Source organism: Rhipicephalus sanguineus, chromosome 11, assembly GCF_013339695.2.
Source record: "Rhipicephalus sanguineus isolate Rsan-2018 chromosome 11, BIME_Rsan_1.4, whole genome shotgun sequence".
Classification (NCBI taxonomy): domain Eukaryota; kingdom Metazoa; phylum Arthropoda; class Arachnida; order Ixodida; family Ixodidae; genus Rhipicephalus; species Rhipicephalus sanguineus.
Window position 1 is genome coordinate 82,228,133 of NC_051186.1, and position 25,877 is coordinate 82,254,009.

The 25,877-nt window shown below is 46.7% G+C and overlaps 2 protein-coding genes across 2 annotated transcripts in view; one reads left to right on the forward strand and one right to left on the reverse strand.

The window, feature by feature from the left end:
- Positions 1-1,805: 1,805 nt before the first annotated feature.
- LOC119374533 (signal recognition particle 9 kDa protein) lies at positions 1,806-5,065 on the reverse strand. Its single transcript, XM_037644668.2, has 3 exons — positions 4,831-5,065; positions 4,485-4,553; positions 1,806-2,943 (listed from the first exon to the last, which is right to left on the reverse strand). The coding sequence occupies exons 1-3, from the start codon at positions 4,900-4,902 to the stop codon at positions 2,848-2,850; spliced, it is 237 nt and encodes a 78-aa protein (XP_037500596.1). The 5' UTR covers positions 4,903-5,065; the 3' UTR covers positions 1,806-2,847.
- Positions 5,066-5,671: 606 nt separating this feature from the next.
- LOC119374595 (protein enabled) overlaps positions 5,672-25,877 on the forward strand; it is a 121,272-nt gene continuing 101,066 nt past the window's right edge. The window contains exon 1 of the mRNA XM_049420384.1: positions 5,672-5,928. Coding sequence (XP_049276341.1) covers positions 5,924-5,928 — 5 coding nt within the window. The 5' untranslated portion in view covers positions 5,672-5,923. The remainder of the gene's footprint in view (positions 5,929-25,877) is intronic.

The following is a 25,877-nucleotide window of genomic DNA, read 5'->3' on the forward strand; positions in this document are numbered from 1 at the left end:
TGCTTGGTAAGCGAGAAAATTCGCACCTATTTGCCTCGCACCACCTTGCCGTGGCATTGCAGATTTTGAGTCTTCTAGGGCCTACGTGGTTGCTAAAATCAAACGTTTTCCTCCAAGTCGGCTAGAAACTTGGTACGGTAAATTTGACAAAATTTTGTTGAGCAAATACACTAAAAAAAAAGACTGAAATCTGCAATGTACGCCGACATTTTTGGGTGCTGCGATACTTGGATGTGGATTCACTGCACGATTTTACAACCTCAAAGTGTGCACATAGAAATGCTTGAGTGCGCACTTGGTACCTCGTGGCACACGGGCGATGGCCCGTTGCCTGCAGTCAGTTTTCGTAGGAACCTGCACTGTACATAGGCACGTTCAATTTGGCTGTGCCACCTGAACCAGGTCATGCTTTTTCAACACACACTGGTGACCATGATGTGCTGGCTCGGTGTAAAAAAGCAATAACACAGGGGTCAACGTACCACATAAACTTGTGCACCATTTGAAAAGTACATATGCGCATTTGTTGTCTGTGCGACATGTGGTCCTGTTTAGGACTTAGAAACCAGCCTCTGTGCAGTTCACGCCTTCTCAAACTTGCATGAACGGAGTACATTAAGCAGACAAAATGTATGGCCTGCACTGCTGCACAGTTTCAGAACATCTCGTGTGCCGCTGTGAATCTGTTCTGGACAGTGCTGGTGAATCAAATGCACCTTGCATATTGCGCCTTTGTGCAAATATTGTGCGAAGTAAGAGATACGAGAGCCTGCATTCCTGTATCACTCTCCCGTTGAAACAACCAAACTTTCAAGATATAACTATGCGTCAGACTTAAAGGGGCCCTGCAACACTTTTTCCAAGTAATCATCTAATGACCTCGCTATCGGAGTTGACTGCCTCACGAATTGACAGCCATGAAAATAATTTTTAGGATGGGTCGAGAACGGGCGGAGTTGCAGGGATTTGTTGCCCGCTTTATGTGCATTCTTTCTGCTTTCGTCCCAGCAAGCGCGCTGAAAGCTTCACAGGGAACGGATGACAAGGTGGCAAGAAGCTACGTCTGAACATGAGCCCGCATCATGACTTCACGCACTCTGTTTTCTTTTCTTTCAACGCTTCGCTCACTTTCAGTGCGCTTGTGATCGCACTGTAGAGTTCGGCACGGCACGGCAGCTGCAGTAACCATGCAGCTCACAATGCTCAAATCAGCCACTGGCCACGTCCATGTGCTTTTGTGTATATGACATCACTTGTCGTGGGACGAGCAAGCGACCTTGAAGTTTAATTGTAAATTACGCAAGCTGCGCTTTGTTTGGCTCACATGTTTGCAGGAGCCTCAAATACCAACCGGCTGCAATTCCTGACCATTCCCAAAAAATGTTGCTGGGCCCCTTTAATGAGCGCATATAAAGAAAGCATTTGCTAATGAGAAAAATAAAGGCTTTATAACATTTCCAGCCAGTATTGCAAGATTTGCACATAAGGAGCCCTCCGGAGCCGTCCACTACGGCGTCCCTCATAATCGTATTGTGGTTTTGGGACATTAAACCCCAACAATTATTATCACACGATACGTTAACACTCTTCTGCGTGAGGCTTCACAAATTCATTCACAACTGTCGCTTACTGCAGCTCTACTCAATTAAATTTACGAGGCAAGGAGAGTTGTTTTTTTAAGTGCCGACTGTCGCAGATTCTTGCAAGAACGTAAATATACCTGTGGCACCATTAGACCAATGACTAAAAGCCGTCAAGTCACTGTCAACAAAGCAAAGAGGCAAAATTGCAACAACACCCTCTGCTGTAAGGATGGACACAGTTTTATTCACTTGCGAGTTTTATGTCAGTGAGACGAAACATGCAACCAATTTGGGCAGCACAGGCATTTGTGCAATAAATGAAGATACAGCTGGGCCGAGTACATGGAAAAGACGATTCCTTAAAAGGCTTTTTGATCCTTAGAGCTGCAGGACAAGCACTGGAATTGTTTCAGAAACAACTAGCCCTGTTGAACGACTTGTGCAAATGCACATCTGATATTCTGGCCAGTCAGAACTTTTGCTCTGGTGACACAGCAGCCTGTGTAATCTTGTCACCTTGTACCAAGCAACCAAGGCCTTTCTACACCCCGCCCCCCATCACCACAAATTCTTGCAGGAAGTAAGCTAATCGCATGGGGCACTGCATGCAAGTTGTGGAAAAACTTGGCTGCCATACCACCTATACTTTCAGTCAGTTTTTTTTTCTGTCCCTTTGGCTGGTAATACTTTTGCTTCCACAACTATTCTTAATGTGCTTAAGCAATGTATTTCTTAGACCAGCAATTTCACAAAACATGCTTGCGGCACACAATCTACACCACGCAACGTCAGGAACACCTTGCTGGTGACAAATTCATTTTTAAACAGTTTCTTTATCTCTCTGGCCACTTGGTTCCATTACCTCTGCGCAAACACGTCAACGACCTTTCAAGCAAACCCGGAAATGCTCGATTCGAGCAAAGGCGTACGGCCCACGAGAGACCTTCACTGGAAAGCGGCTACACATCGCTGTGCTCGCGCAACAGTTCTTTCGAGAGACGGCGCAACCGAGCAGCGCCTACTTAAAGCAGTTTCACACATCGCTCACTTGCTCAAAGATTTCGAGCGAGCACAACAAACCGCTCGCGCTGCAATCGGGCACGGCATTCATTGTAGAGACTCGAGCGAAGAACTGCCATCACCCCGTAAAAAAGCATATGGCCACCTCCGCAAAGACGTTAACAACAGTCTCCCTGAAACAACAGTCCGTAGGCATGGAGAAATGTACAGAGCGTGGAAAGGCACAGGCGGACGGCTTGCGCAGTCATCGCTCCTTCGATGCCATGTGCCTCATCAGCAGGTTCGTTAACTTCTCTATCCTCTTGACGTCTTGAGAGTGTTCCGTCAGATATTGAAGGCACTGTCAGGAAGAAAATAGAGACATTGGTTAGTTGCCTTGTCAATGATTCAGTGCTCAGAACGGGTAATTGCAATCGTAGCCAACAGCTGCCAACCTCCTCACGGCGCTCAGCTTCAAATACAACTTGGTGGCCTCACTCGGACCCATCACACGAGGTTTTCCAAATCCTACCAACTTGCCCAAGAAGTATTACTATGCTACATGATAGATTACAAAACCTGCCATGTAACCATGTATGTACAAATGCTCTGGGCAGGGTACTGAAAAGAAGGCATTTTTCAAACAAGAAATCTTTTGAAAGTGCGCACTATGTCGGCGGTGTACATTTCTATACTCCGTTCCATACACAGTAGTCGACGATGTGCAGTAGATGTGTTCGCATCAGGAAATGTTTCAGTCTTGTTTTGCACCCACAATGGGATTTCTTTCAATTTTATGCGGAGTAATAAGTTTTTGTAACTTGGAGATAAACAACTTTGTTATACGGCTGTGAATATGTTGTTCTATATCTTAGCGTTCGCCTTTGTTTTATGCATCGCGATGCTTGACATGCGTGCCCTTGCTGTGCTCGCACTCGCGACGAAATGCAGCTATGAGACGTGTAGAGTGGCACATTCTGCTGGCCACACTTTTTGCCTAGCCTCCATAGCGTTAACTGCTATGTATGGAATGGAGTACACATGCGTCCCTGTTCAGTCACATTGTTTCAGTTTAGTACTGAACGTTAGTGGGCGTTAGGCAGACCTCACCTCACCTTTCAGTCGTGTCTAGCAACCTCACTGAGGTTGAGGTTATGATTTCAGTGTGCTAATGAATTTTTTGTGTTTACTACATCGAAACCTATGCACAGTTGTTTATGTTCCTGAAATCTGTGACACAGCAAATAACGTGTTCCACAAAGATGACTCTAGTGTGAGCTACAAAACGTGCTTTATATCACTTCGGTAAGCTGCTCATAAACGTCAGCATATTTCTAAAGATACAAGCCTTTACATTATAAGAAAGCCCACCAAATACTGCTATTACTTTACTTTGTGAAGTTGCTCACAACCACAGATGAAAAACTGTTCTTTATAAAGCACTTGTTTCAACTGATCAGAAGCAGGCGATTTCATCAATGGAGCTAACAACTCGCAGAGTCGTAGAGAAAGCACTTCTGCCTAAAGCGTTTTAGCGTCCAGAACTGCACATTTCACGATATCGACGTGTACTTTAGCAAGTTTCCTAAACACTTTCATAACGTACTACCCCTCACATCAATTACAGCTCCGATCAAATGTTCTAAACACAAGTTCAGAGACCGCAAGTACATTTATATGAGAGTGGCGACTTTCGAGGTATGCTGACGTCTACTAGTTGACGTAACTAAACGCCACTTTCGGTACTATTTACGACTGTAAACATTCAGCTGCGGCAGGCAAAGTTTCGAGCATTTCGCCTCCGAAACACGTTCCACGGGATACGACAGTTTGGGCCATTTAACGCTGGCGGCTCGCGGCTTTGGCGAGCGCTGGCAATGGTTCAAAAACGCTTTTACGTACCACTTGATTGTCTGTCACTTTGACTTGGAGCTTGCCGTCGCAGTGCCTGTATTTCAGAGTGAACCTAACCTGCAGAGGAAGAAGACGAAGGATTGTTAGTAGTAACACGTGTACAAAAAAAGTTGCTCCGCGCTCTGGAATGCCGATATAGGACGCACACCATCTGGAATGGGCGTACGCAGGCGTTGCTCTCGCTAATTCACTTGCTCGGAGCGTGCAAAATACACTTTCTGGATCTTTTCGAAGAGTGCTTAGCGGTCAAAACGTCCACAACCTGGGTGGATCGGCAGCTTGCAAGACATGCCGCATGTGCCGGCTTGCGGGCATTTGCACTTTTCCTTCTCACCTTCATCGGATCTGCGAGGTAAAGCCTTTCGGCGGCTTTCGAGAATTCCTCCCACGACGTGATGAAAGTCATGATCGCGACGCTGGCAGTGACTTTCACCTAAGCGGGCATCCAAACTTCTTTGACAACTTATTTGGCACCGCAGTGTTCTCCCCTCTACGCACACGACACACACACATCAACCGCAGGCTGCGTGACGTTGCGAAGACATCATGGACGACGGCGAAGAAAGTGTCTCCTCCTGGTATTCGCGGTGCGAAGGTTTTTGTACCGTTTACGTCTACAACATGGCAGCTATGACGTGTATTTGGTCTTTGTACCGCACAAAAGCATAGCCTTTGAGATTCGTACTTGTTAGACGGAAGAACAGGTTGCGAGTTTCTTACCGATCAATTAAGCAACTTAGTGCAATTTTCTCTTCGTGACCTCTTGAAAGCAAGTTTTATTTTTCTTATCAAAATGCTAAATACACGTACGCGTTTGATCGACGAGTGTTTTCTGGTGTGTCACTAACCTAAAGCTGCGAAAACATCTGGTTGCGAAACGCTGCGTCAAGCAACCACCACTTCTCGCAACTTTATTTTAGTACATTAAAAAGCTTGCTACGTCTAGCGTAAACCAGTTAAACATATTCCGCAATTATGTTAATAAAATAACATATTTATTGTTTGTATACGCGTTCCTAGATGGCGCGACAACTTGTAAAACTTATATTTTGAGTCAAATGTTGGGTAGGGTTTATGACCGCGTGGGTGTGGGGTTGCGTAACAGACTAATGAATAGGATTTCGTCGCGATAAAAGCAAACAGCAAAGAAGTAGCAAGAAGTAGCGCAGAAAGCAAGATTACCCGGCGTGCCTCAGTTGTTGTTATCAACATGGCGGCGGGCGACTCTTGAAGTTTTGTGCGAACGGTGAGCGGCGGTGGCGATCCGCCGAAGGCATTCGGGAAGCAAGAAAAAAAAAAAGTTGTGCGCGTAGTGACCCCCGAGGAGTGGTGACCGTTCGGATTTAACCCCTCGGCCGGAACGCTGGACGCTTAAATGACCCATCGGCGAGGCCAGCGCGGACGCACAGAACGGAGAAAACGGAAACATGAGGTAAAACATTTTTTTGTATGTTGTGTGTTGACGGAGGGGACGCTGTTCTCTGTCGCCCAAGCGGTTTCCGCCTTCGCTGTCTACTGAAGTCTTCGACCCTCGGCTTTCAAGCCGCAGTGTCGTTGCTTTCCTGCGACAACACGCGTAGTCCGTGCGGCTTTTTCTGTCGTAGACGTTTGCGAGTCACCGGTTTTTCACGGTCAAAAAGCCGCTGTTTCTCCGTCAAGTACACTGCGGAGAGTTCGTTTAAACAGACAAGGAGATGAACGCTACGCGCTTGTGTTAAACTCGCCGTCAACTCGCGACTGTTCTTTTCAAACACAGATATCAGACACTCTTCTTTAATGCTCGACCCGAGAAGCTTCGTAAAATCGTCTCATGTTTACGCCCTATCCTGAAACATTGTACTTCGAGCGGTCGGCAACATCTTCTTGACTTGCCCCTTTATTATCGCATGGTATCCAGAACTCTAACTTTAAGCGATTTTTTTGCTGGACGAACGGGTGATTATAAGGGACGCCGGTCTCTGCTGTCTACCGCGTGTTTTATTGTCTCGTCGAGGTGTAGCAGGTTATTGAACTGCTGGCCACGGCTTGCGGAGCCGGGGTTGCTTCGCTGCCTTTCGCGTTGACAGCGCAAAGGTGACGTCTAGCAGTGCGCCCGCATCGACAGCCCGCTCGCGGTAGTTTCCAATGGACCTGCGTTTGACCTGACAGGCAAGCCATCCTCTTGTTGCTCCTAGTGCTCCGTGTCTATTGTTTTTCCCCGCGCCGCCGTACGTTGGAGTGGCTCGCCTGCTTGAGCTTGTTTTGGCTTTCAGCCGCCCGGCCGTTTCACACGAGACCGCGTCGTTCGTTCGAAGCGATGCTCAACTCGAAGAAAGGCTCATTTTGGGTAACCGCTTCGTGGCGGCGTGGTATATGCAGTGGGATCTCGTTCATACGTTTTTCACGGGAACAGCAAATAAAACGTATTACGCAAAAATCGTATTAAACAAACAGTTTTTTTAAAAAAGGGGAAAATATGCATACCCCGTCAGCAATTCACTTTTATTGGAGCAACATTGAGGTAGCTGGTCAATTTTCCGATGCACCTGGAGTTTTTTTTTGCGGCGAAAAGATCGCCTGGCAGCGACCTTTTCGCCGCAAAAACGTTGCTGCTGCGGCGTCAGCGGCGCTGCACCGTGCAGATCATGGCTTGTTGAAACGCTGTTCGAGCTAGTATACTGATGAATAAACTTAGGATTTGTAGATATATCTGTTAAGGTCCACTTTCGCGGTCGTATTATCCAATTCTGGGCAAAAATGTGATCGTATATTGAACGCATGAAAATGAATGCATAATTTCCAAGGGACGTTGGCCGGGAATAAAAGCAAGAACGTATTAGGCCGTAAAACGTATTATGTAGAATCGTGTCAACGAGGTTCTTTAAGAAGTCATAGTGTTGTAGTCTCGCGTAGGTTAATTTAGCTTAGTGTCGCCAAGCAATAAACTTAGGAGAACAGGGTATGGCGCTAAAGTGATGGGGACGAAGTAAAGACACGAAACGACAAACACTTCGTCCACGTCCTTTTAGCTCATAGCCATTTTGCTTATGCATGCATCAGCTAGCTCAGCAACATGCCAAGCAGTAAGATTTGCGGCACCAAGTGACGTCACGAAGGCAGGCGCAACAGTCACTGTTTTGAAAGGATAGATCGACCGAACTTAGGTGTTGCAAGGGTTGTAGTAGTCTATGCTAATTCACTTTAAGCTGTAAGTGAAAGCACGCGAAATAACATTTGAGCAGAGTTGGGGTGCGTTTGTCGTGTTGCAGCGGCTACGAACGAATGGACATGGGTCAAGAGGCGTAGCGAACTGTCCTTCAACTAAAGCTTTGTAATGAAGACACCTGACTTGGATAGGCATGCTGAACTCTCCCAAACTAAACCAAGATAAACAGCGCGCAAAACTTTCTAGAAGCGCATCTCTCATGGGTGTTACTGGCAGTTCGGACGGTTTCTCTTTGCTGGTTGCTACGTTAACCTTTAGAAAAGAAAGGTATCCGTTTTTCTGTGCTGAAGTGTGTCGCGTTGCCTGAAAAGCACCGCTGTTTTTCCGTGGAAAAAAAGACAAGCAAAACAAAATACTGTCCAACTTGAAAGGAGCAGTGCTTGCACACACGTGCTCAGCCTCTCGAAAGCGTTATGTTGTTGGGTCATTCCGTGTGACGTCCGGTCCCGACGTGACGTCATCCGGGTCCCCCCACACGGCGCTCCCGTATTGACTAATCCAGGATGCGATCGGGGGCGATTCATCAGGCTCGACCGGCGTAGAGAGGGATCTGGCGCTGATCTCGGTGACTCGAATAGCTGCAATCATCCGTCCGCATTAAGAACAGCAGCGACCCCGCCCACTTATCAATCCTCCAAAGTGTTAATCGCTTTTTCGAAATTCGCCCATTTTTTTCATCGATTAGTTTTGGTAATCCAGCAAGACATTCCGTATTCTTATTCGTCGACTCATCGCATCTATTTCATTAAGAGGCACTCAAGCGAAACAGTAAATTAGTTTAGGCTGATGAATTTATGTTCTGGGAACTCTAGTGCCATTAATTTCACCACCGTAGATATATGAATAGATGAGAAAACCAACGTCGAAACTTTCACTTTTAAATTTCTCGCCAATATCTCCGATGGTGACGTCACGGATTTCGGTGCGTTTTTTTTTTTCGTGTTTTGGCCACATTGGCTCAATGAAATTTGCTGAAACTTGGTACGTTAAGTCTCTGGCACCCTTAGAAAGCAATGTAATTCATTTTTACCGATTAGAAACTACGCAGGCACCTAGTAGACACTGTCAAAAATCTATGACGTCACGGTGATCGGTGCGAGAATTTCAAGGTGGCGTTGCCACCCGCATTTTCTTTTTACGCGTTTTCGCGCTTACCAAGCGTCTTCTCGCGGCAAGGGTGTTGATTTTGGAATTGTGAAAGTGTAATTTACTAATATGAGAAAATCGTTTTTCTCTTCACTGTCCTATTAAGAACAGCAGCAACTAACCCCGCCCACTTATCAACCCCGCAAGTGCTAATCGCTTTCTCGAAATTCGCCCACTTTTTCATCGATTAGTTTTGTTAACCTAGCGATACACTTTTTTTTTTTCGACTCCTGTAATCGATTTCTTGATTTCAACCGTTGGTGTAGCCGAGTGTCGCTGGTAACGCTGTCCCCCCCCCCCCTTTTTTTTTTGTCTGAATATATATATATTTTTTCTTTTTCGAATACATTGACCATTTCGCATTTGGGGTGCGCACACGCCATTCATTCACTTTCACATCCTCCTGTACATTTATTCTATTTGTTTATTTTTTTACAGACTATACACTCCCTTTTTTAAAATAGGCCACTGAGCAGGTGTATCTGGGGCGTGACGTCCCTACGGGGGGGGGGGGGTGCTTTCTTTTCTTCCTGGAATGTTTTTTTTTAGGCACGCACTCGTTTGTGACTGACTGACTAGCGTGAGCCGAGAGAGTAGTGCCTACGTTGTGTGCGTTCACTGTGTCGTGTGCGTGTGTGGGCTTTTTGAGCGATTACACGATGCGACACGAAACGACCTGCTCCTTTGCCCCAAGTCCGCTTGCCGCGTCCCTTTTGTTGGCGTTGCGCGTGCGCAGTAGAAATCCCTCGCTTAAGCGAACTCGGATGCGGCGAAATGACGGACGTATAGCGAAAGAGACGACCAACGACATTCGCGGGGCTCTTTTAATGCGCGGTCGCGATGTGTCGCAACGAGGCGCGCCCGTGGACAGATGATTGCGTCGGGCTTTTTTCTTTTTCTTTGTTATTGTTTTGTTCGCAAGCGCTTTTGTAAGTTATACCTTGTGTCGTGATATTTTGTCGGTCCCTGCCTTGCGTTTATACTGTGTTCTGCCCATGCCCTGTATTGTTTTGTTTATTTTTTCACGGTTTCCTTGTAATGAGGGAGTCCACTGCTCTACCCCAGTGACAATAGGCATTCCTTGGCTTGAGAACGATAGTAAGATCTTCTACCTCGAAGATGGACGTTCTATTAAACAGCGCTTTAAGTTCGCCAAGGCCGGGATCTCGTATCCGTTCTAAAAACGAGCGAACATTTTGATGCATTTCAAGGATGTAGAGTGGAGAACTGCCATTGAATAAGTACACCAATGGGGAAAAAAACGTACTGACGGGAATATGTGGGCTTTTACGTTCCAAAACCAATATGTGATTATGAGGCACGCATTAATGTCTCTATGTGATACTAAGGTAGCTTTTCTTACCGCAAGTTCAAGGTTTGTGAGCCATAATTTTAGCAAAAGTTACCGCGTCAAAAACTATAGCTTTGACGTCATGAACTCTGGTGGCCTTCATCGAAGCCTACAGCGTTTTTTTTTTTCTGTTTGCATCTAAGCATGGGACTTTATTGTATTCAGTAGGACCCGAGGAATGAAGTTAGCCAATTTAAAAAAATCAATCATTGTGCCACGTCGGTTCAAATAAGGGAAAACACCTTTAAAAATCCGTCAACGAAAAAAAAAGAAAAAGCGGGAAAAACCAACTACTGACCTATATTTGAATGTTTTCCTTTCTATATCGACTATCATTCTGTTCCTCTATACAGGCCATCGGTTATCTGTTCTGCGCGCGTCTTCGTGACCTATACCTGACCCCGCCTATCGCCTAATCTCATCTATAGTGTAGTGGATACCCGCGTTGACTCGTACTCAGTTGCTGTCTTATCCACCTTTCGCGAAGTATAGGCTTATCGCTCGCCTGTGTGTATTCCGTCTGCACATAAGTGGTTCGTGGGCATCGACGGTAGCACGCGCGTTTTCGCAGTATATCTGTCTTAAAGGAATACTGACACGATTTTGAGACATCGCGAAAGGGACATTTTACGTTTCCTTGGTATGCAGTGTTAACACTCTCCACACACCGGAGTCAGACAACACGTGTACAATATTTTACTTTCGTTTTGAAGTTTTCGACGCTGAGCATGCATCTGAAAGCAAGCCCCACCGCAGTGGACATTATCCCGACGAGTCAACGCAGTTCCACTGAGTTGGCGAATTCCGCGACCTGCATGCAAGCTAAATCGCAGAAATCGCCGTCGGGGTCGCTGGACGACGATTCACTCGCCATTGTTTACCTTGCACCACGAGCAGATGACAGACTGTCGTCGCTAGTGCGTCGCGAGTTGCTGTCTCCCCGTGACGTCACACTGTGATGACACGTCACTGAGAAGCCGCACCCTCGATATCGAAACCGGAAGTGCTTTTTTTTTTTTAAGGTAGCGGTGGATGGATGGATGAAAGAACTTTATTGAGGTCCAATAGGTCGTGCTTGTTTCCTAGCCCGAAGCGGGCCGCTCCCACGTTGGGACCGAAAGACCTAGCCATTAACGGCCGCTTCGCGGGCCGTTGGACTGCCCATAATTGTCCCTCTAACGTCGGACTGCGCAGAGCTGCGTCCCAGCGGTGTTAAAAATATATTCGATGCATTCGCAGGCGCCACAATACTCTCTTTAGGGTTCTGGACACCAGCGTTTTTATTTAGAGCAACAATCCGAAAATATTTAAAATTTTGCGGCCACAAGCACGATATCCTTGTTAGGCATGTCGTAGCGGGGTTCCCCGGTTTAATTTCGACCACCTGGCGTTTATTACGGCTGAATCTCGTTACAACGAACACTCATATAGCGAATTATCGGTTATAGCGAACTAGTTAGGAGCTTTGTACTTCAGAAACCATAGCGCACTAACGAACACGCGGGACAGGAAGTAAACAGGACCAGCGCTTATCCTGCCTGCTAAGCGCTTGTCCTGTCCTTGTCTCGTGTTCGCTTAATGCGCTACGGTGTTAGAAGCACGATGAACTACCAACACGCCCAAGCGTTCTCCCTTCGGAAGTAGGAACATTGCTTGGTCGCACTTAATTTTCAGGGGCATTTATTATTTTTATAACGCGTACGCATATGCAATTAGCCTACATTTCTGTCGTTGCTTCATTTCTATAGTACGCGGTGCTGCTATCCGTGTTTTTTCTCCATATTTATCTCCACAATCCTATACATCTTTGGCTTCGCTAAGTGGTGTTTGTTCCGAGCTGTAGAACTATCTTATGAGGGTCCTTTCTTTGTTGGTCTCGCTACAGTTAAGGAGGGAAATGAACAGCTCTCTCTCTCTCTCTCTCTCTCTCTATATATATATATATATATTATATATATATATATATCACTGGGCATAGGTTTGAGGGGGGTGGGGGCAGTGTATGACTGCAGCCCCCCCTCCCCCCGTTGGTCGAGTCCGGAAGTAAACACTAGCTCCTCAGTGGACGCAAAAATGAAAATGAAGCGATGACGTGTTTTCCACAAGAGCCTGCCATTGGTCCCCAGGATAAAGGAGGGAAGTGAACAGTTCGCTGAATGCAATATCAGATATTCTTGGTCGGCATTATTGTCGAAAAATACGCGTAGCCATAACCCTGCGCATTAAAGAATGACGTGAAAGGTCCGACTGATTGGAGCTTCCCCCCCCCCCCCCCTTCGCCACCTCTGTGCGCGTGCCTGTGCCATTGGGACATCTCACTCAAAACACAGGCGTAAATTTCCGGTGTTGGCGCTGTACACCGTCGCATGCGCGCAGTGCAGGTGAGAGAGAGGCCACTGTAAAGGCCGGGTGACTATAGCCCCAGTCGCGGCGATATAAGATCGCGAATGTTATCGGCACGAACTTAATTAAAAGCGCACGCTCATTAGTGTTGGGGTCGTTCCTGTCTACGCTGCACGTCCGTTCTTTCTTCCCCCACTTTTTTTAATTGTTTCTTTTAAAGGTCGTGAAGTGCGCAACTGCTTATCGCGCAGCCGATGACCCCTGCTGCACATTTCTGTACGCCTACGCGTGTGCGACACTGAGTATTCTCAAGAGACGTTTATATGCGTTTACCGCGATATTTAACTTGCGCATGTTGCAGGCCGCACTTGTTGCCCAATGTATTGTTAACTCAGTTTTACGTTAAGGCTGTTATGGTGTGCTAGAATACATTTACGTATCTTATGTCTTATGTAACGGCCTCAGCATAGCCGGGTACATTGTGACTAATGATTTCGCTATGAAAGACGAAGATTTTCTTTACCTGTACCTTTGGGTGAGCCGGTTGTTCCCAGGTGCTCGAAGATGGCGCAAAAAGCACCGGCGGCCTATTTTTCAGGGACTTCGCGGCGGCTATGCGACTCGGCAATGTACGTTTCGTTCGCTGCGATTTGGACATGTTGTGCGGTACGGTCCACAACGACGTACGGTCCACTGTTAAAGGGGGGGCACGCTTATCGTACTGCTGGCGCCCCAAGTGAAATCTTACGTGGAAACCGGGGCCGTATTCTCTAAAGGATTTTACACCCCTAAGAGTGTTTTACTGACCCATCATCGTTACGGCTATCGGAAACTTGTTACACTTAACATCAAGCCAGGCCCATAGCCAGGAGGCCCGTGGCCAGGAGGGGGGGCTGCCCCCCCCCCCTTCCTTCTCGAAACTTTTATGGAGGGGATTGTTTTACCGAAAATAATGAAAATAGGTGTTCTTCTCGAAAAATCATGGCCCTCAGCCTGTACCCCCCCCCCCCCCCCCCCGAAAAAAATTCCTGGCTACGGGCCTGCATCAAGCCTAACAACATGAACGGCGAGAAAAGCCATCTTTAAGAATCTTGCACTGATTGTGACGACCTAGGTGTGCATAGAAACATGTGATCGAGAATTGGGCAGCGAAGATCAGATTAAAGAACTTGATTTGCAATAATGCGTCCATGTGCTTCGAGTTGTTGATGAATTGGCCCTCGCGCTGCCAATTGCTAGCTTCCCGGTTAGCTCATTTGGTAGAGCGACCGCCCCGGGAAGGCGTTGGTCCCTGTTTCGATCCGCGGACCAGGACGAATTTCTCGGCAACTAAGAAGCTTTCTTTCTGAGAAGTCCGTATGGATTTACTTGTGTCTTTGCGCCACAAGCGGGTGGTTGTCGATTTTCCCTTTCTCAACCCTTCTGCCACCTTGCGGGATTCCGCGGAACTGATTTGTCATGAGGAACTTTATTAATACCCCTGGGAATGGTGGTATATGGGCCTGGACCCCGCTTCGGCCGAGGGTTGCTGGCCCATGGCGGCTTCCTCGGCTCGCTGGACGGCCCAGAGCTGGTGCTTCGGGTCCGAGCTGAGCAACGCAGACTCCCAATGCGCGCGGATGCTGCATCACGCTTATTGTGTATATTAGGATAAGGCGGGGCAAAATGAGACGCGGGGACAAAACGCGACATTTTGACTTTGCCGCCCTCTATACAGCTAATACAAAAAGTACCTTTTCTTTGTTTCTCTATTTCAGCGATAGGTGCCGGTAGTTTTCGACGTTTTTTTTTGCGTAAAAGTTGATGATTGCTCACAGCGTTCGCGCGGGAAAAATTGCGCGGCTGATGTCAGTGTGTTCGTAACCCGCCAAAAAGGGGCGAAATTCTGCTCGGCCGAATTTTCGGATCCACGCATGAAGATACTCCGGCGTCAGTACAACAACGTAAGTATTTATATTGTTACTTTATACTACGAGCTACATTCACGTGACCGCGGGGCCAGAAGAGCGGTTTGGCCCGTCGTCTGGATGCACCATAACCGAGGCTCGGGCCGTAAGCCCTCGAGCCATGCGGTGCGCCGCATCATTCCTACCACCTGATAGTGCCGTGAGCAGGTGTCCAGATGAGATGGACACCCCCCCTTTTTTTTGGTTATTACCTATAGTTTTAGGATTCGTAGTGTCTCTGGGGAGGTTCGACCGTTTTCAGTTTCGCATCGCCGTCTGCTAATCGCTGATGATTACGTCAGCGTGTGTTTGGGCTACGGCTCATGGCTGTTTCTCCTGCGGAGGCTAAAAATTTTATCTGTTGTTCTTTTCCTCGTCATCTCTCGCACCTACAATTTTTTTTTCTTTCACTGAAGCCCATTAAACGTGAGGGTGTTAAAATGGGACAGCGGAACACCTTTTTGTATACCTATGAGCATAGGTCGGCAAAAAATGTGGAGCTCACTAAGACTCACTCATGAAATATATTTTGCCCTTAGAGCTCACTCGGACTCAGACTCGCGAAATTTTTCCTCAACCGGACTCACTCGGACTCAGACTCACTGAAAATTTTTTCAGCCGGACTCACTCGGACTCAAACTCACGAAATTATTACTCACTCGGACTCACGCAGACTCAGACTCACGGCTTTGTCTGAGTCTGAGTGAGTCTGAGTGAGTCGACTCATGAGTCTGTTAGCGTATAATTGGTTTTATCGACTATGGTGTCAATGCCTTTTCACTCTAATATCTCGCATAATTGGTGCTCTACTTGGCGCCTTTTGATGTCGTACCTTCAAATATGAGTTATCCGTGTTTGCAATACAGTAAGAACATTTTTATTTAAAGGGATGACTCAGAAGAAATATTTTTACCAAGAACTTCCTGTGAAAGAGTTTTCGGGGGCAGGTCATGTCACCCCCCCACCTCTGTAACTCACGCCTCTGATCAATAAATATTGAGCTGGCGTATGAACTCTAGGGCTTTGAAGTATGCGTGAGTCGACGTGACTATAAACGTGAGCTGACATAAGGCTGATAATATTGCTGACGAGGTGCAGATAGAACGAGTGGTCGGCAAAAAGGTGTGGAGCTCACTCACACTCACTCATGAAATATATTTTGCCCTTGGAGCTCACTCGGACTCAGACTCACGAAAATTTTCCTCAGCCGGACTCACTCGGACTCAGGCTCACTGAAACTTTTCTCAGCCGGACTCACTCGGACTCAAACTCACAAAATTATTACTCACCCGGACTCACTCAGACTCACAGCTCGATCTGAGTCTGAGTGAGTCTGAGTGAGTCGACTCATGAATGAGTTTGCCGACCTATGCCTATGAGAGTGTACAATTTTTTTAAGGTTTACGGTTACTACACTACAGCGGCGTATACATCAACTTTAATTGGTTCTACACCGACGCGCCCCTCTATACTTCTGTTGTTTCACTGAAGTCTATATATACTGTACTGGCGCCCCTCAACATTCCCCGCGAAATGCCACGTGTATACGGAAAAAAAAGAAATTAGATTCCTCTTCCGTACACGTATGCAATAATGATTTTTGTTTCTTTTTTTTTTACGTGCCAAAACCACGATATCATTATGAGAAACGCCGTAGTGAAGGGCTCCGGAAATTTCGATGATCCAGTGTTCTTTAACCTGCACTGACATCACATATAGTACACGCGGGTCTCTAGCATTTCGCCTGCATCGAAATTTGACCACCGCGACCGGGATCGAACCGGCGACCTTCGGGTCGGCAGCCGAGCGCAGCAGCCACTTTACCACCGAGGCGGACGTGTACACGTATATAGTTTTTAATTAATTAAATTGACCTTATGACTAAGTGTCTGCGACCCTCCGCCTCCGATGACCTGTTCGACGAGAAATGTTAATCCTTATCGCCAGTGTTACACATAACTGCTGCTGCTCCCTTGATTACGTGCTGGCACCGAGCCGCGCGCAGTTGTGTTTAGCTCATATCCTGTATATACATCTTGTTACTGTGTTTCTTTTTTTTTTCGGGTTATTGCGATTTTTCACGCCGATACCGTAATTATATCCACTTCATTTCCGCCTGCACCTCATATTTTTTTTTTCCTTTATCTTTGACATTATTTTTTTCCCCCGCCTTATCTGACCCTTGAAACATTCCCGGCAACGGCCTGACCGCGCATCGCATTTGAAACCACATATTACCACGGTTCCACGTATATTTTGTCACTCGTTCGCGTACTTTTCTGCGAGTGACTGCATGCGTCCCCACGCGCGTGCGTGTGTGACCTATTGTGGCCTATAGTGGTGGTGGCTTCGGTGGTGATTTTGGCCGCTGTTCGACGTCATGCTTACCTGTGTGTACCGTGTCCGCCATGGGTGTTGCGGTGGCCGGTATATCCTTCCAGTATAGTGTGACAGCGCCGAAGCCGTTTTAAGCGTGACCGCGACGATGACGCACCAGGAGCCTCTGTACGAGCGGCGGTCGTACTACGCGTACGCTGACGAGCCCGAGTACGGAGAGGTGGCCTACGCCACCGTCCAGCCTCGCAGGAGGTCGCGCAACCCCTTGAAACGATTCGTGCTGGGCACCTTCAAGCCTGCGAGGAGCTTCTCCGAAAGGTAGACACGGCTTATATAGCTAAGAAGAACGGAGCGTTGGGCGAGTTGGTGTTGCATTCCGGATTGCATTTTGAGCGAAAAACACGAAGGGAAGAACCACTGCGTTCGTCTCGTGGTTCTTCCCTTCGTGTTCGTGTTTTTCGCGCAAAATGCAATCCGGAATGGCTTATATATATATATATATTATATATATATATATATATATATATATATATATATATATATACACACACACACACACACACACACAGGGGTGTTTCAAGAAATGTGTCCAACCTTCTAAAAAAAATCAGGAAAATGCGATATTTGCTCGGGGCTTTCATAATTGCTTTTTCTGTAGCGGCAGGAATCTCAAGGTAGTTAAGGGCATCATTTAGGACAGTAATTAAGAAAGTTACATTAATTAACTTTTTCATTATTGTAGTTAGGTAATTGTGTGAAATGGGAGAATTGAAGTTCTTCATGCGAGGAACCCATCCGAGCTTTGAGATTTCGAAAAAGCGTCCTCTAGTAATTGTTGTGGCGTAATGAAATTCAACGAAATGCAACGGCTTTCAACAGCGAAAGCCATCGAATTCGGTGGAATTTCATTACTTCGTAATTATTACTAGGGGCCGATTTTTCGAAATCTCAATGTTGGGGTATGTTTCTGGCACGAAGAACTTCAATTCCCCAATTTGACACAGTCACCTAACTCCATTAATTAAAAAGTTAATTAATTTAACTTTCTTAATTACTGCCTCAAGTCATGTCTCTAACCATCTTAAGATGCCTAGCGCTACAGAAAAAGTCATTCACTCATTTTGGACGTCTCGGAAGAATATGGCAGTTGCGTTCTTTCATGTTTCTGTTTAGGTTTCGCCATTGAATTTGGTTGAATTTCATTACTTCGTAATTGTTACTAGATGCTACTTTTTCGAAATATCAAATTTGGGTTGGGCTTCTGGCATGAAGACCTTCAACTCGCCCATTTGACACAACCACCTAATTCCACTAATTAAAAAGTTAATTAATTTAACTTTTTTAATTACAGTCCAAATATTCCTTTAACCATCCTAAAATCCCTGCCACTACAGGAAAACCAATTCTGAAGGCAGCAATCAAATATCGCATTTTCCTGATTTTTTGAGAAGGTTGGACACATTCCTTGAAACACCCTGTATATAGACGAACAGGTTGGACCATTTACAAGATGAGGGTTACTATTGAAGGGGACGAGCTCCATAGAATAAGCCCTTAGAGGTGTCGATTTGTCCATTGGCGTAGGCTCAACCTCATAGTGCACATTTAATAGTACTAGTTGAAAGTAGCACTTCGGAAATAGTGGTTAACACAATTTGGAACGTGTATACGTTTGTCACGCAGCAGTAAATGTCATGAGGCTTTTTTGTGCGTGCCTTTTTCTTGCTTCAACGCCTCGCGTCCGGCTTGTGCTTTCTGATCGTGAACGGCTTGTGCGATATCGGCGTGGCATGTAATTCTTTATAGGAAAGAAGCGAGTGTAGTATTTTTTTTTCTATTTCTTCAAGAAACGTAACTCTCGCGATATAGATGACGATTATTGGTGTGTGACAGAAAGCCTTCCTGAAAGTGTTTTTAGGCTATAAGAATGTGGACGCGCGATACGCGTTTAATAGATAACCGCGGCGGACTAATAGACTATTATATATATCCCCAAATGGGACTGCAGTGCTATATAGTATACGTCGGTGCTAGCGGACGCGGTGGGATATATATATATATATATATATATATATATATATATATATATATATATATATATATATATATATATATATATATATATATGGTGTCATTCGTTGGAGTCACATTCGATTGAGGCAGGGTCTTATTGGAGATCTCGTGGGATGAGGCCCGGATGTATGTCTCGCAGCTGACATAAACTAGGGCAATGATGTGTGGCGGGGTATTGCGTAGTTGTACTATAGCGTTCCTCGAGTATAGTGGTCCACGGACAGCTGCAGCGGCGTGCGATCTAATACGCCCCGTCTCGCCGTCACCCTTTCGCCGTGCTATCACCATCGTGCCGATGTACCGCGTCGTACACACCCACGATCGCCTCGCGTCGCCTCTTCTGCGAATCGAAGCGACGGGAATGGGAACGCGCGGGCTGTCGTAATCGGGCCGGACCGGACCGCCTCTTCTGCTAGCTGCCCGCTCGCCCTCCATAATACATGCATGCGCAGTACATGTCGCGTCGATCCGCGTCGCACCGTGGCCTTGCTATTGTGAATGCGAAGCGTTCCGTATGCGGGAAGCATAATATTGCGTGTCGGCAGCAGTGTTTGGTTTGACACTTAAGAGGAGCCTTGATATCGAGGCCAAATTTGGGGCATAAAAACACCATTCTAATAAGGGAGCACACGAAAAGGGTATCGTATAAATGTGCCACCGAAGCGAAGTATAAACCGATAAGGGTGATAGCGCAAAGATGTGGACGAAGAACACGCAACATACTAGGACGAGCGCTAACTTCTGAGTTTACTGTGCCGATCACGAAAATATATAGTCAACAAAAAGCAGAAAAGAACAACACGTGCAACTGTCCCTGCAATTTCTCGACCACAGTTCTGCGCTATAGCTCTTGTCATACCCCACCAACTAGCCCAAGCCACCACTCGACAATGTATGAGCTACAAGACTACTAATTAATTTTGAAAGAAGTTTCATTAGGAGGTCCGATCGTTACGGACGTTAATATGGTGTGAAAAGCCCTGGACGCGCGTGTGCATTGGTTTGTATGAGCCAGCAGTTGCTTATATGTTGCCCTATATTGGTTTTATGTTGTTCAATGCCGCGCACTGCTGAAAGTGTTGGCTTAGTTCTGGCTGCAGTTAGCTTGAGTGTAGCTGATATCTTTATGGTGACAACAATGTCGCGAAGTTGCATCAATCCTCCGCTATGAGTCGGTCGCGGTGGTCCATAGTGGTTAAGGTGCTCAGCTGCTGACCCGAAGGCCGCGAGTTCGCGGTCGCATTTAGATGGGGGTGAAAGTTAAACTACTCCAGGTGGTCGAAACTTCCGGAGCCCTCCACTACGGCGTCCCTCATAATGATATCGTGGTTTTGGCACGTAAAACCCGGGATATTATTATTAATCCTCGTCTATGACGTCACTTTAAGGCCGCTCGTGACCTGAATGTACGGCTTTGAAACGTCTGTACACATTTAAGAGATTAACATACCGAAGCTGTGTGCAACCCTGTACAGACCAGGATGTGCATTGTGCGTAAACCTGCCTCGAACGGCGGCTTTGTTCCGTGAGGTCGAGGAATCCCCTGAGCGTCTGTGCCGAAAAAAAAAAAGAAAGAAAGAAAAAGCTTTTTGCTTGTGCCGCAAACGACGTTTTAATTCCTCTTCTGCCTCGTCACTACAAAGTTACCCGGAACCAAAGGACGCTCTCACGAACCAAACAGCGCGTGGCTTCTTGTTTAAGTAGACGTGGAATGTATATTCCCAAGTTCCCCCTGTTGTGACCCTCTGTATGCGCTAACTCGACCGGCGTACTACCGTGTTGCATTGTTCCTACGGCGCCACAGAATCGCTATGCAGGTCAGCCGCGTGCTATCACTTTGCGTATTGGCGGGACTCCTCAGTTCTAAGACGGCGCCTGTAGCGCGTGTTTTGTTTGTTTTGTTACGGTCTCTTTGCCGTTTCCTTCCGTGGCGTACCTTGTAGATGTTGCTTCTCTGGCTTCTTGCCCATGCATGCGTGCAGGCCGCGGCGGCGACACACTATGCGCTGCGTTCGACGTCGCGCAAACCTTTTCGTATGTATTAGAAGTCGTTCGCGCGGTCTCGTTCTCTGCGGGAGGCATTATGGCGTGCGAGTTTGGGAACGGAATATTTCCATAGGAGTGTACGATAAGCGAATGCATTGTATACGTCCAGGGATTTATACAAGCCCCCTATAACACCCCAACACTCTTAAAAGGATCCCGACAGCACTCCCCCACCCTCCAAGAAGAAAAAAAATATAAATAAAGCAGCTAATTGCACGCCGTGAAAACTGTCGCACAGCGAAGCCCTTTCCGCCGAGCCTAACTCTCGCCCCTCAGGTCACGTGACCTGCGTGACTGCTGCTGCTGCTGCTGCTGCTGCTGCTGCTGCTACTACTACTACTACTACTACTACTACTACTACTACTACTACTACTACTACTACTTTACTACTACTACTACTACTACTACACAGTTTCGCTGTAAAAAAAAAATTCGCACTAACCAACCCCCTCCCATCTAACACACAGGGGCACTTGGGCGCTCCGCTACGACATTATATTTTAGTACACTATTATCACTCACAGGCACTCGTCGTCCTCCCCCCCCCCCCCCGCCCTCTCCCAAATTGAAATTGTGGATAAACCCCTGAAACGTCTCCATGCAACGTGTGTAGCGGCTCGAAGACCGTTGTGCCTCCTGTTTCCGGTCCGCTCAATAGGGACCTCTGGCCGGAGAAGTGGAATGTTTAAGAAAGGGGCACATAAACATGTATACGTGTTTTCGGTGTCCGAATGTTTCACCGTCACCGTAGCTTCATAATCCTCGTAGCGTAATGTGCGTGGCACTGTTGTTGTCTTAATTCGTAAGCACTGGAATGGCCCCGTGGTTGGATACTGCACTGCCAGCCGTATGCCTGGTTTCTTAATCATGTCGATGGATTTGTCGGCTTTCTCCGCAATCATTAAATGCGTCATGCGGTGCCACGCTGTGTGTATATATATATATATATATATATATATATATATATATATATATATATATATATATATATATATATATATATATATATATATAGGGAAAAAACGAACTGGTATAGCGCATTACGCGTGGGGAAGAAGAAACGGCCGAGCAGACCGACACAAGAGGATAGAGCGCTAACTTCCAACTGAGCTTTATTGTGAAAATGCATCAAATATGTAGACTTGCACAAGCATACAACATATTTGATGCATTTTCACAATAAAGTTCAGTTGGAAGTTAGCGCTCTGTCCTCTTGTGTCGGTCTGCTCGGCCGTTTCTTCTTCCCCGTAATGCGCTATACCAGTCCAAGTATGACGAACCAACTCGCCCAATCTTCAACACTTGGGGGGAAAAAACGCTTCCAGGTGAGGCGATTGAGGTATACTGTAAGACAGATGGATAATCTATACATCTAAGATTAGCTATTTAGCTAATCTAATGCAGCCTAATCTAATCTACGGCGACGTAATAAGGCGGACAGAGCGCAGGGTCGGGGGCGAGGGCCCACCGCTTCCTAGCTGACCGCGTTTCTCTCTCTCTCTCTCTCGATTCGCCTTCCTGCCCAGCACCGGCGCGTGCGCGCGCACCCGCTGTTTACAGCTATGTGACGTCGGGCAAGGAACGCGGAGGAGAATGTCAGCTCGCAGTTGCGTGATCTGCGAGCTGCTTGTGCGTGTGTATACGCGGTAGGTTATGAAGAGAGAGAGAGAGAGAGCGCCTATCTCTCCGTTACGTCCTTCCTTCTCTAGAGCTTGCTCTTCTCTTTCTTCTGACCTCCGGCGGCACTCCACTCCTCGGCTCAGTTCCTCCCGCACCCAACCAATCCCCTCCTCCGTCGTCGTTCGCACCCAGGTCCTGCAGCGATAAGGAAGCGCGAGACGGATATTTGGAAGGAGGGAGGGAGGAGGGGGGGGGAGGGTACTATCGTTGCTTGTCGCTCGGCGTTGTGTGCGGTTGGCGTGGCCCGCGAGTTCCATAGCCGGCGTCGCCTGCGCGGTTTACGTAGTGATAAAAGAAAATACTCGCTATTCGTAAAAAAGAAAAAGGGGGGCCAGTTACGCACTAGTGGAGCGAGGACTGAGGAGACGACGGAGCTGGTGGCCTTCCTTTCCTCCTTTCCCTCCTCCTCAGCCTTGCCTCCCTTTCCCATACCCTTGCTGTACTATACTATTCAAGGTCGGGCCATGCTTTACCCTCTTTATGATATATATTTACCAGCGCAAAGAGACGAAACACTTAAGAAGGAACACACACACACACGGCGCTGAACTCACAACTGATTTATTATACTTCGAACGCAAGTCCTTTTTCGAGGCACGCGTCGAAGCAGCAGAAAGATAACACGATGAAAAAGAAGCGATGAAAAACCACGTGACAACTGCTTGCCGAAAAAGACAATCAACCGAAGGTAACAGCGCAGTCGAAAATTCTTAAACCACAAAGTACGCCCCCTTACTTGAGTGTTTCGTCTCTTTGCGCGGGTAAGTCTATCTTAATCACGAACCAACTCGCTCAAGCAGCAGTCTTAGCTTTAACCTCTTCACCCCTCATTTCCGGCCTCCCCACTCTCACTTTCCTTTCTCATCTCCTTGCTATACTATACTATATTCCTTTCTTGGCTTTGTGTGCCTTGGCATAGCTAGGCTGGGCTCCCCTTCTCTTAATGTGGCTCCACCTCGCGCAACCACCTCCGCTGTTAAACACCTCCGCGCAGAAGCAACGGAAGAACACCGAGACATACCAGCGCTCCATCCTGCTCGTTCGTTGTTTTTACGCTTTTTTTTTTGCGATAATGAACAACGAACTAGCCAGAATTACCGCCCTTCTGTACTCGATATTGTCATTTACTTTTGTAACGTATGATACTCGTCGTGCGTTTTATTGTTACAATTGTCAGTGTGATTTGCTCAGGAAAAAGAAAATGTTTCAGAAATGTCTGAGAACATTTGAAGGGGGTATATTTTTACGGATTAAACTGACAGACTTGGGAAAGCATTGGGGACGTTTTTTTTTTTTGTTTGTTTGTTGTATTTTTAACTGCAGTGTGCTAATTCTGACCTAAATTTAAATGAATTGAAGTCGTCGAAAAAGCACCCTGTCCATCGGTGGGATTCGGAGGTTGTGAGTTCGTTTGCTCTAAGTCATCTTGTTGCAGTTTAAGAAAACAAAAGAAAAAAAAGTCGGCTCGGCCCAGAGAATCGCGGCACGCCTGTACTCTTCACCTGTGAAATACAGCCGTGCTAGCTCGTTTCCGGTCGAAGCGCGAGTACCTTTCCTCGGCTAATGTAAATACTACACATATGAAGAGTCGGAAGGTTCGTCGTTGCTGTACCCAAAACGTTACGTTCAGCTAAACAGCGATGTCAGAAAGCCTGGCGAAATTTACCAGTACGTTCAAGCTTCCAACCTAAAAGCAACGACACAAACATGCGTCCATATGCGACAGTCAACTATCTGAAACACTCGAGAAGTGCATGACGTCACGAAAATGAGGAAGCGCGATTGGATGGAGCATTTATGCAAATTCTCTTCGGGAGGGTCGGCGATAGCTGTTGGCGGAGCTCAAATTTTTTCTTGGGTAATTGTAACCGAGTATAGTCTGTTCTATAGTTCGGTTCGATTGTTTCTCGTCATCGTGAAATCTGATAGGCGTCGCTGATATCCATCGGGCGTCGATTTATGTGCGTCACCGCCGCGGATGTCTCGAGTGGTTCTCGATTATCTGTCTGATACGAAGGTGGTTGCTGTGTAGTCCGTTATTGCGAGACAAGCTGCTGCAGCGATCACCTATCACGAGGAGATCAGGGGTTTTCACGAGCGTATAGTGAGGCGGCAACCGCCTACCCTATACATATATACGTATACGTGTATACCGGAAGCGCATCGACGCGAACGCCTCATATGACGCTGATAAGAAAGGCGATACCTCGAAATGCGAGTGACCATCATCTTCGCGGCGGCTGTTCGAAGTCGTTCGTCGTTGAGGTCGCGTATTGGGGTCACTCAAACTACTGTATTAGGCGGAGGAGGAAGGAATTCGCTGTTATTGTATGATATAACGGGATCTGTTTGCGAAATTGGCTTCCATGCGCTTAACGTGGACCGCTTAGATACCAGTCTTTCTTTTTTGTTTGGTCATTTAAAGGGACACTAAAGAGCAAAACGATTTTTCTCCTCGCATTAGTAAAGTAGTCTTCCACGATACCAAAAACACCACGCTTTCTGCGCGAAGACGCTTATTAAGCGAGAAAACGCGAAAAAAGAAAATACAGGTGGCGACGCCACCTTGGAATTCCCGCACCATTTGCCGTGACGTCACATACTTTTGACGGCGCCTGCTTGGGCCTACGTAGTATCCTAATCGGTTAAATCGAAGCACATTGTCCTCTGAGGAGGCCAGAGACTTGACATAACGAGTTTGTGGAAATTTCGTCGAGCCTGTGGCGCCAAAATACGTTAAGTGCTCTTTGAAGTATTTTACGTCACGTGTTACAAAGTACGGCGCGAAATTCAAAAATGAAACTTGAACTTGGTTTTCTCCTCGAATAATAAACCTATGGTGGTGAAATATACTACACAAGAGTTCTCCGAGCACACTTTATCAACCTAAACCAATTCATTGTTTCTCTTTAGTGTCCCTTTAAGTAAGATTAAGTGATCTCTTCTATTTCCTTGGCTTTCGTTGTCTGCTCGCTTCGTGTGATTGTGACTATACGTATATACGTATTATATATAGTTACAATAAAACGAAACCGTGTGATTATAAACCTACGGTACTGTATAAAACACCAGAATCCGCATCAAATATCGCGAAAATGTTTGGTGAGATGGCACGAACTGAGTACCTCGACTGGCCGGGTGTGGTCGCGGTGCCATATCTTGACAGGGATATGTGCAGAAGGCTCATACCTTTGTACATACGTGATACGTTCAGTTCGCGTTGAAGCGATAGACAGCACGAAGGATTGCTTCGC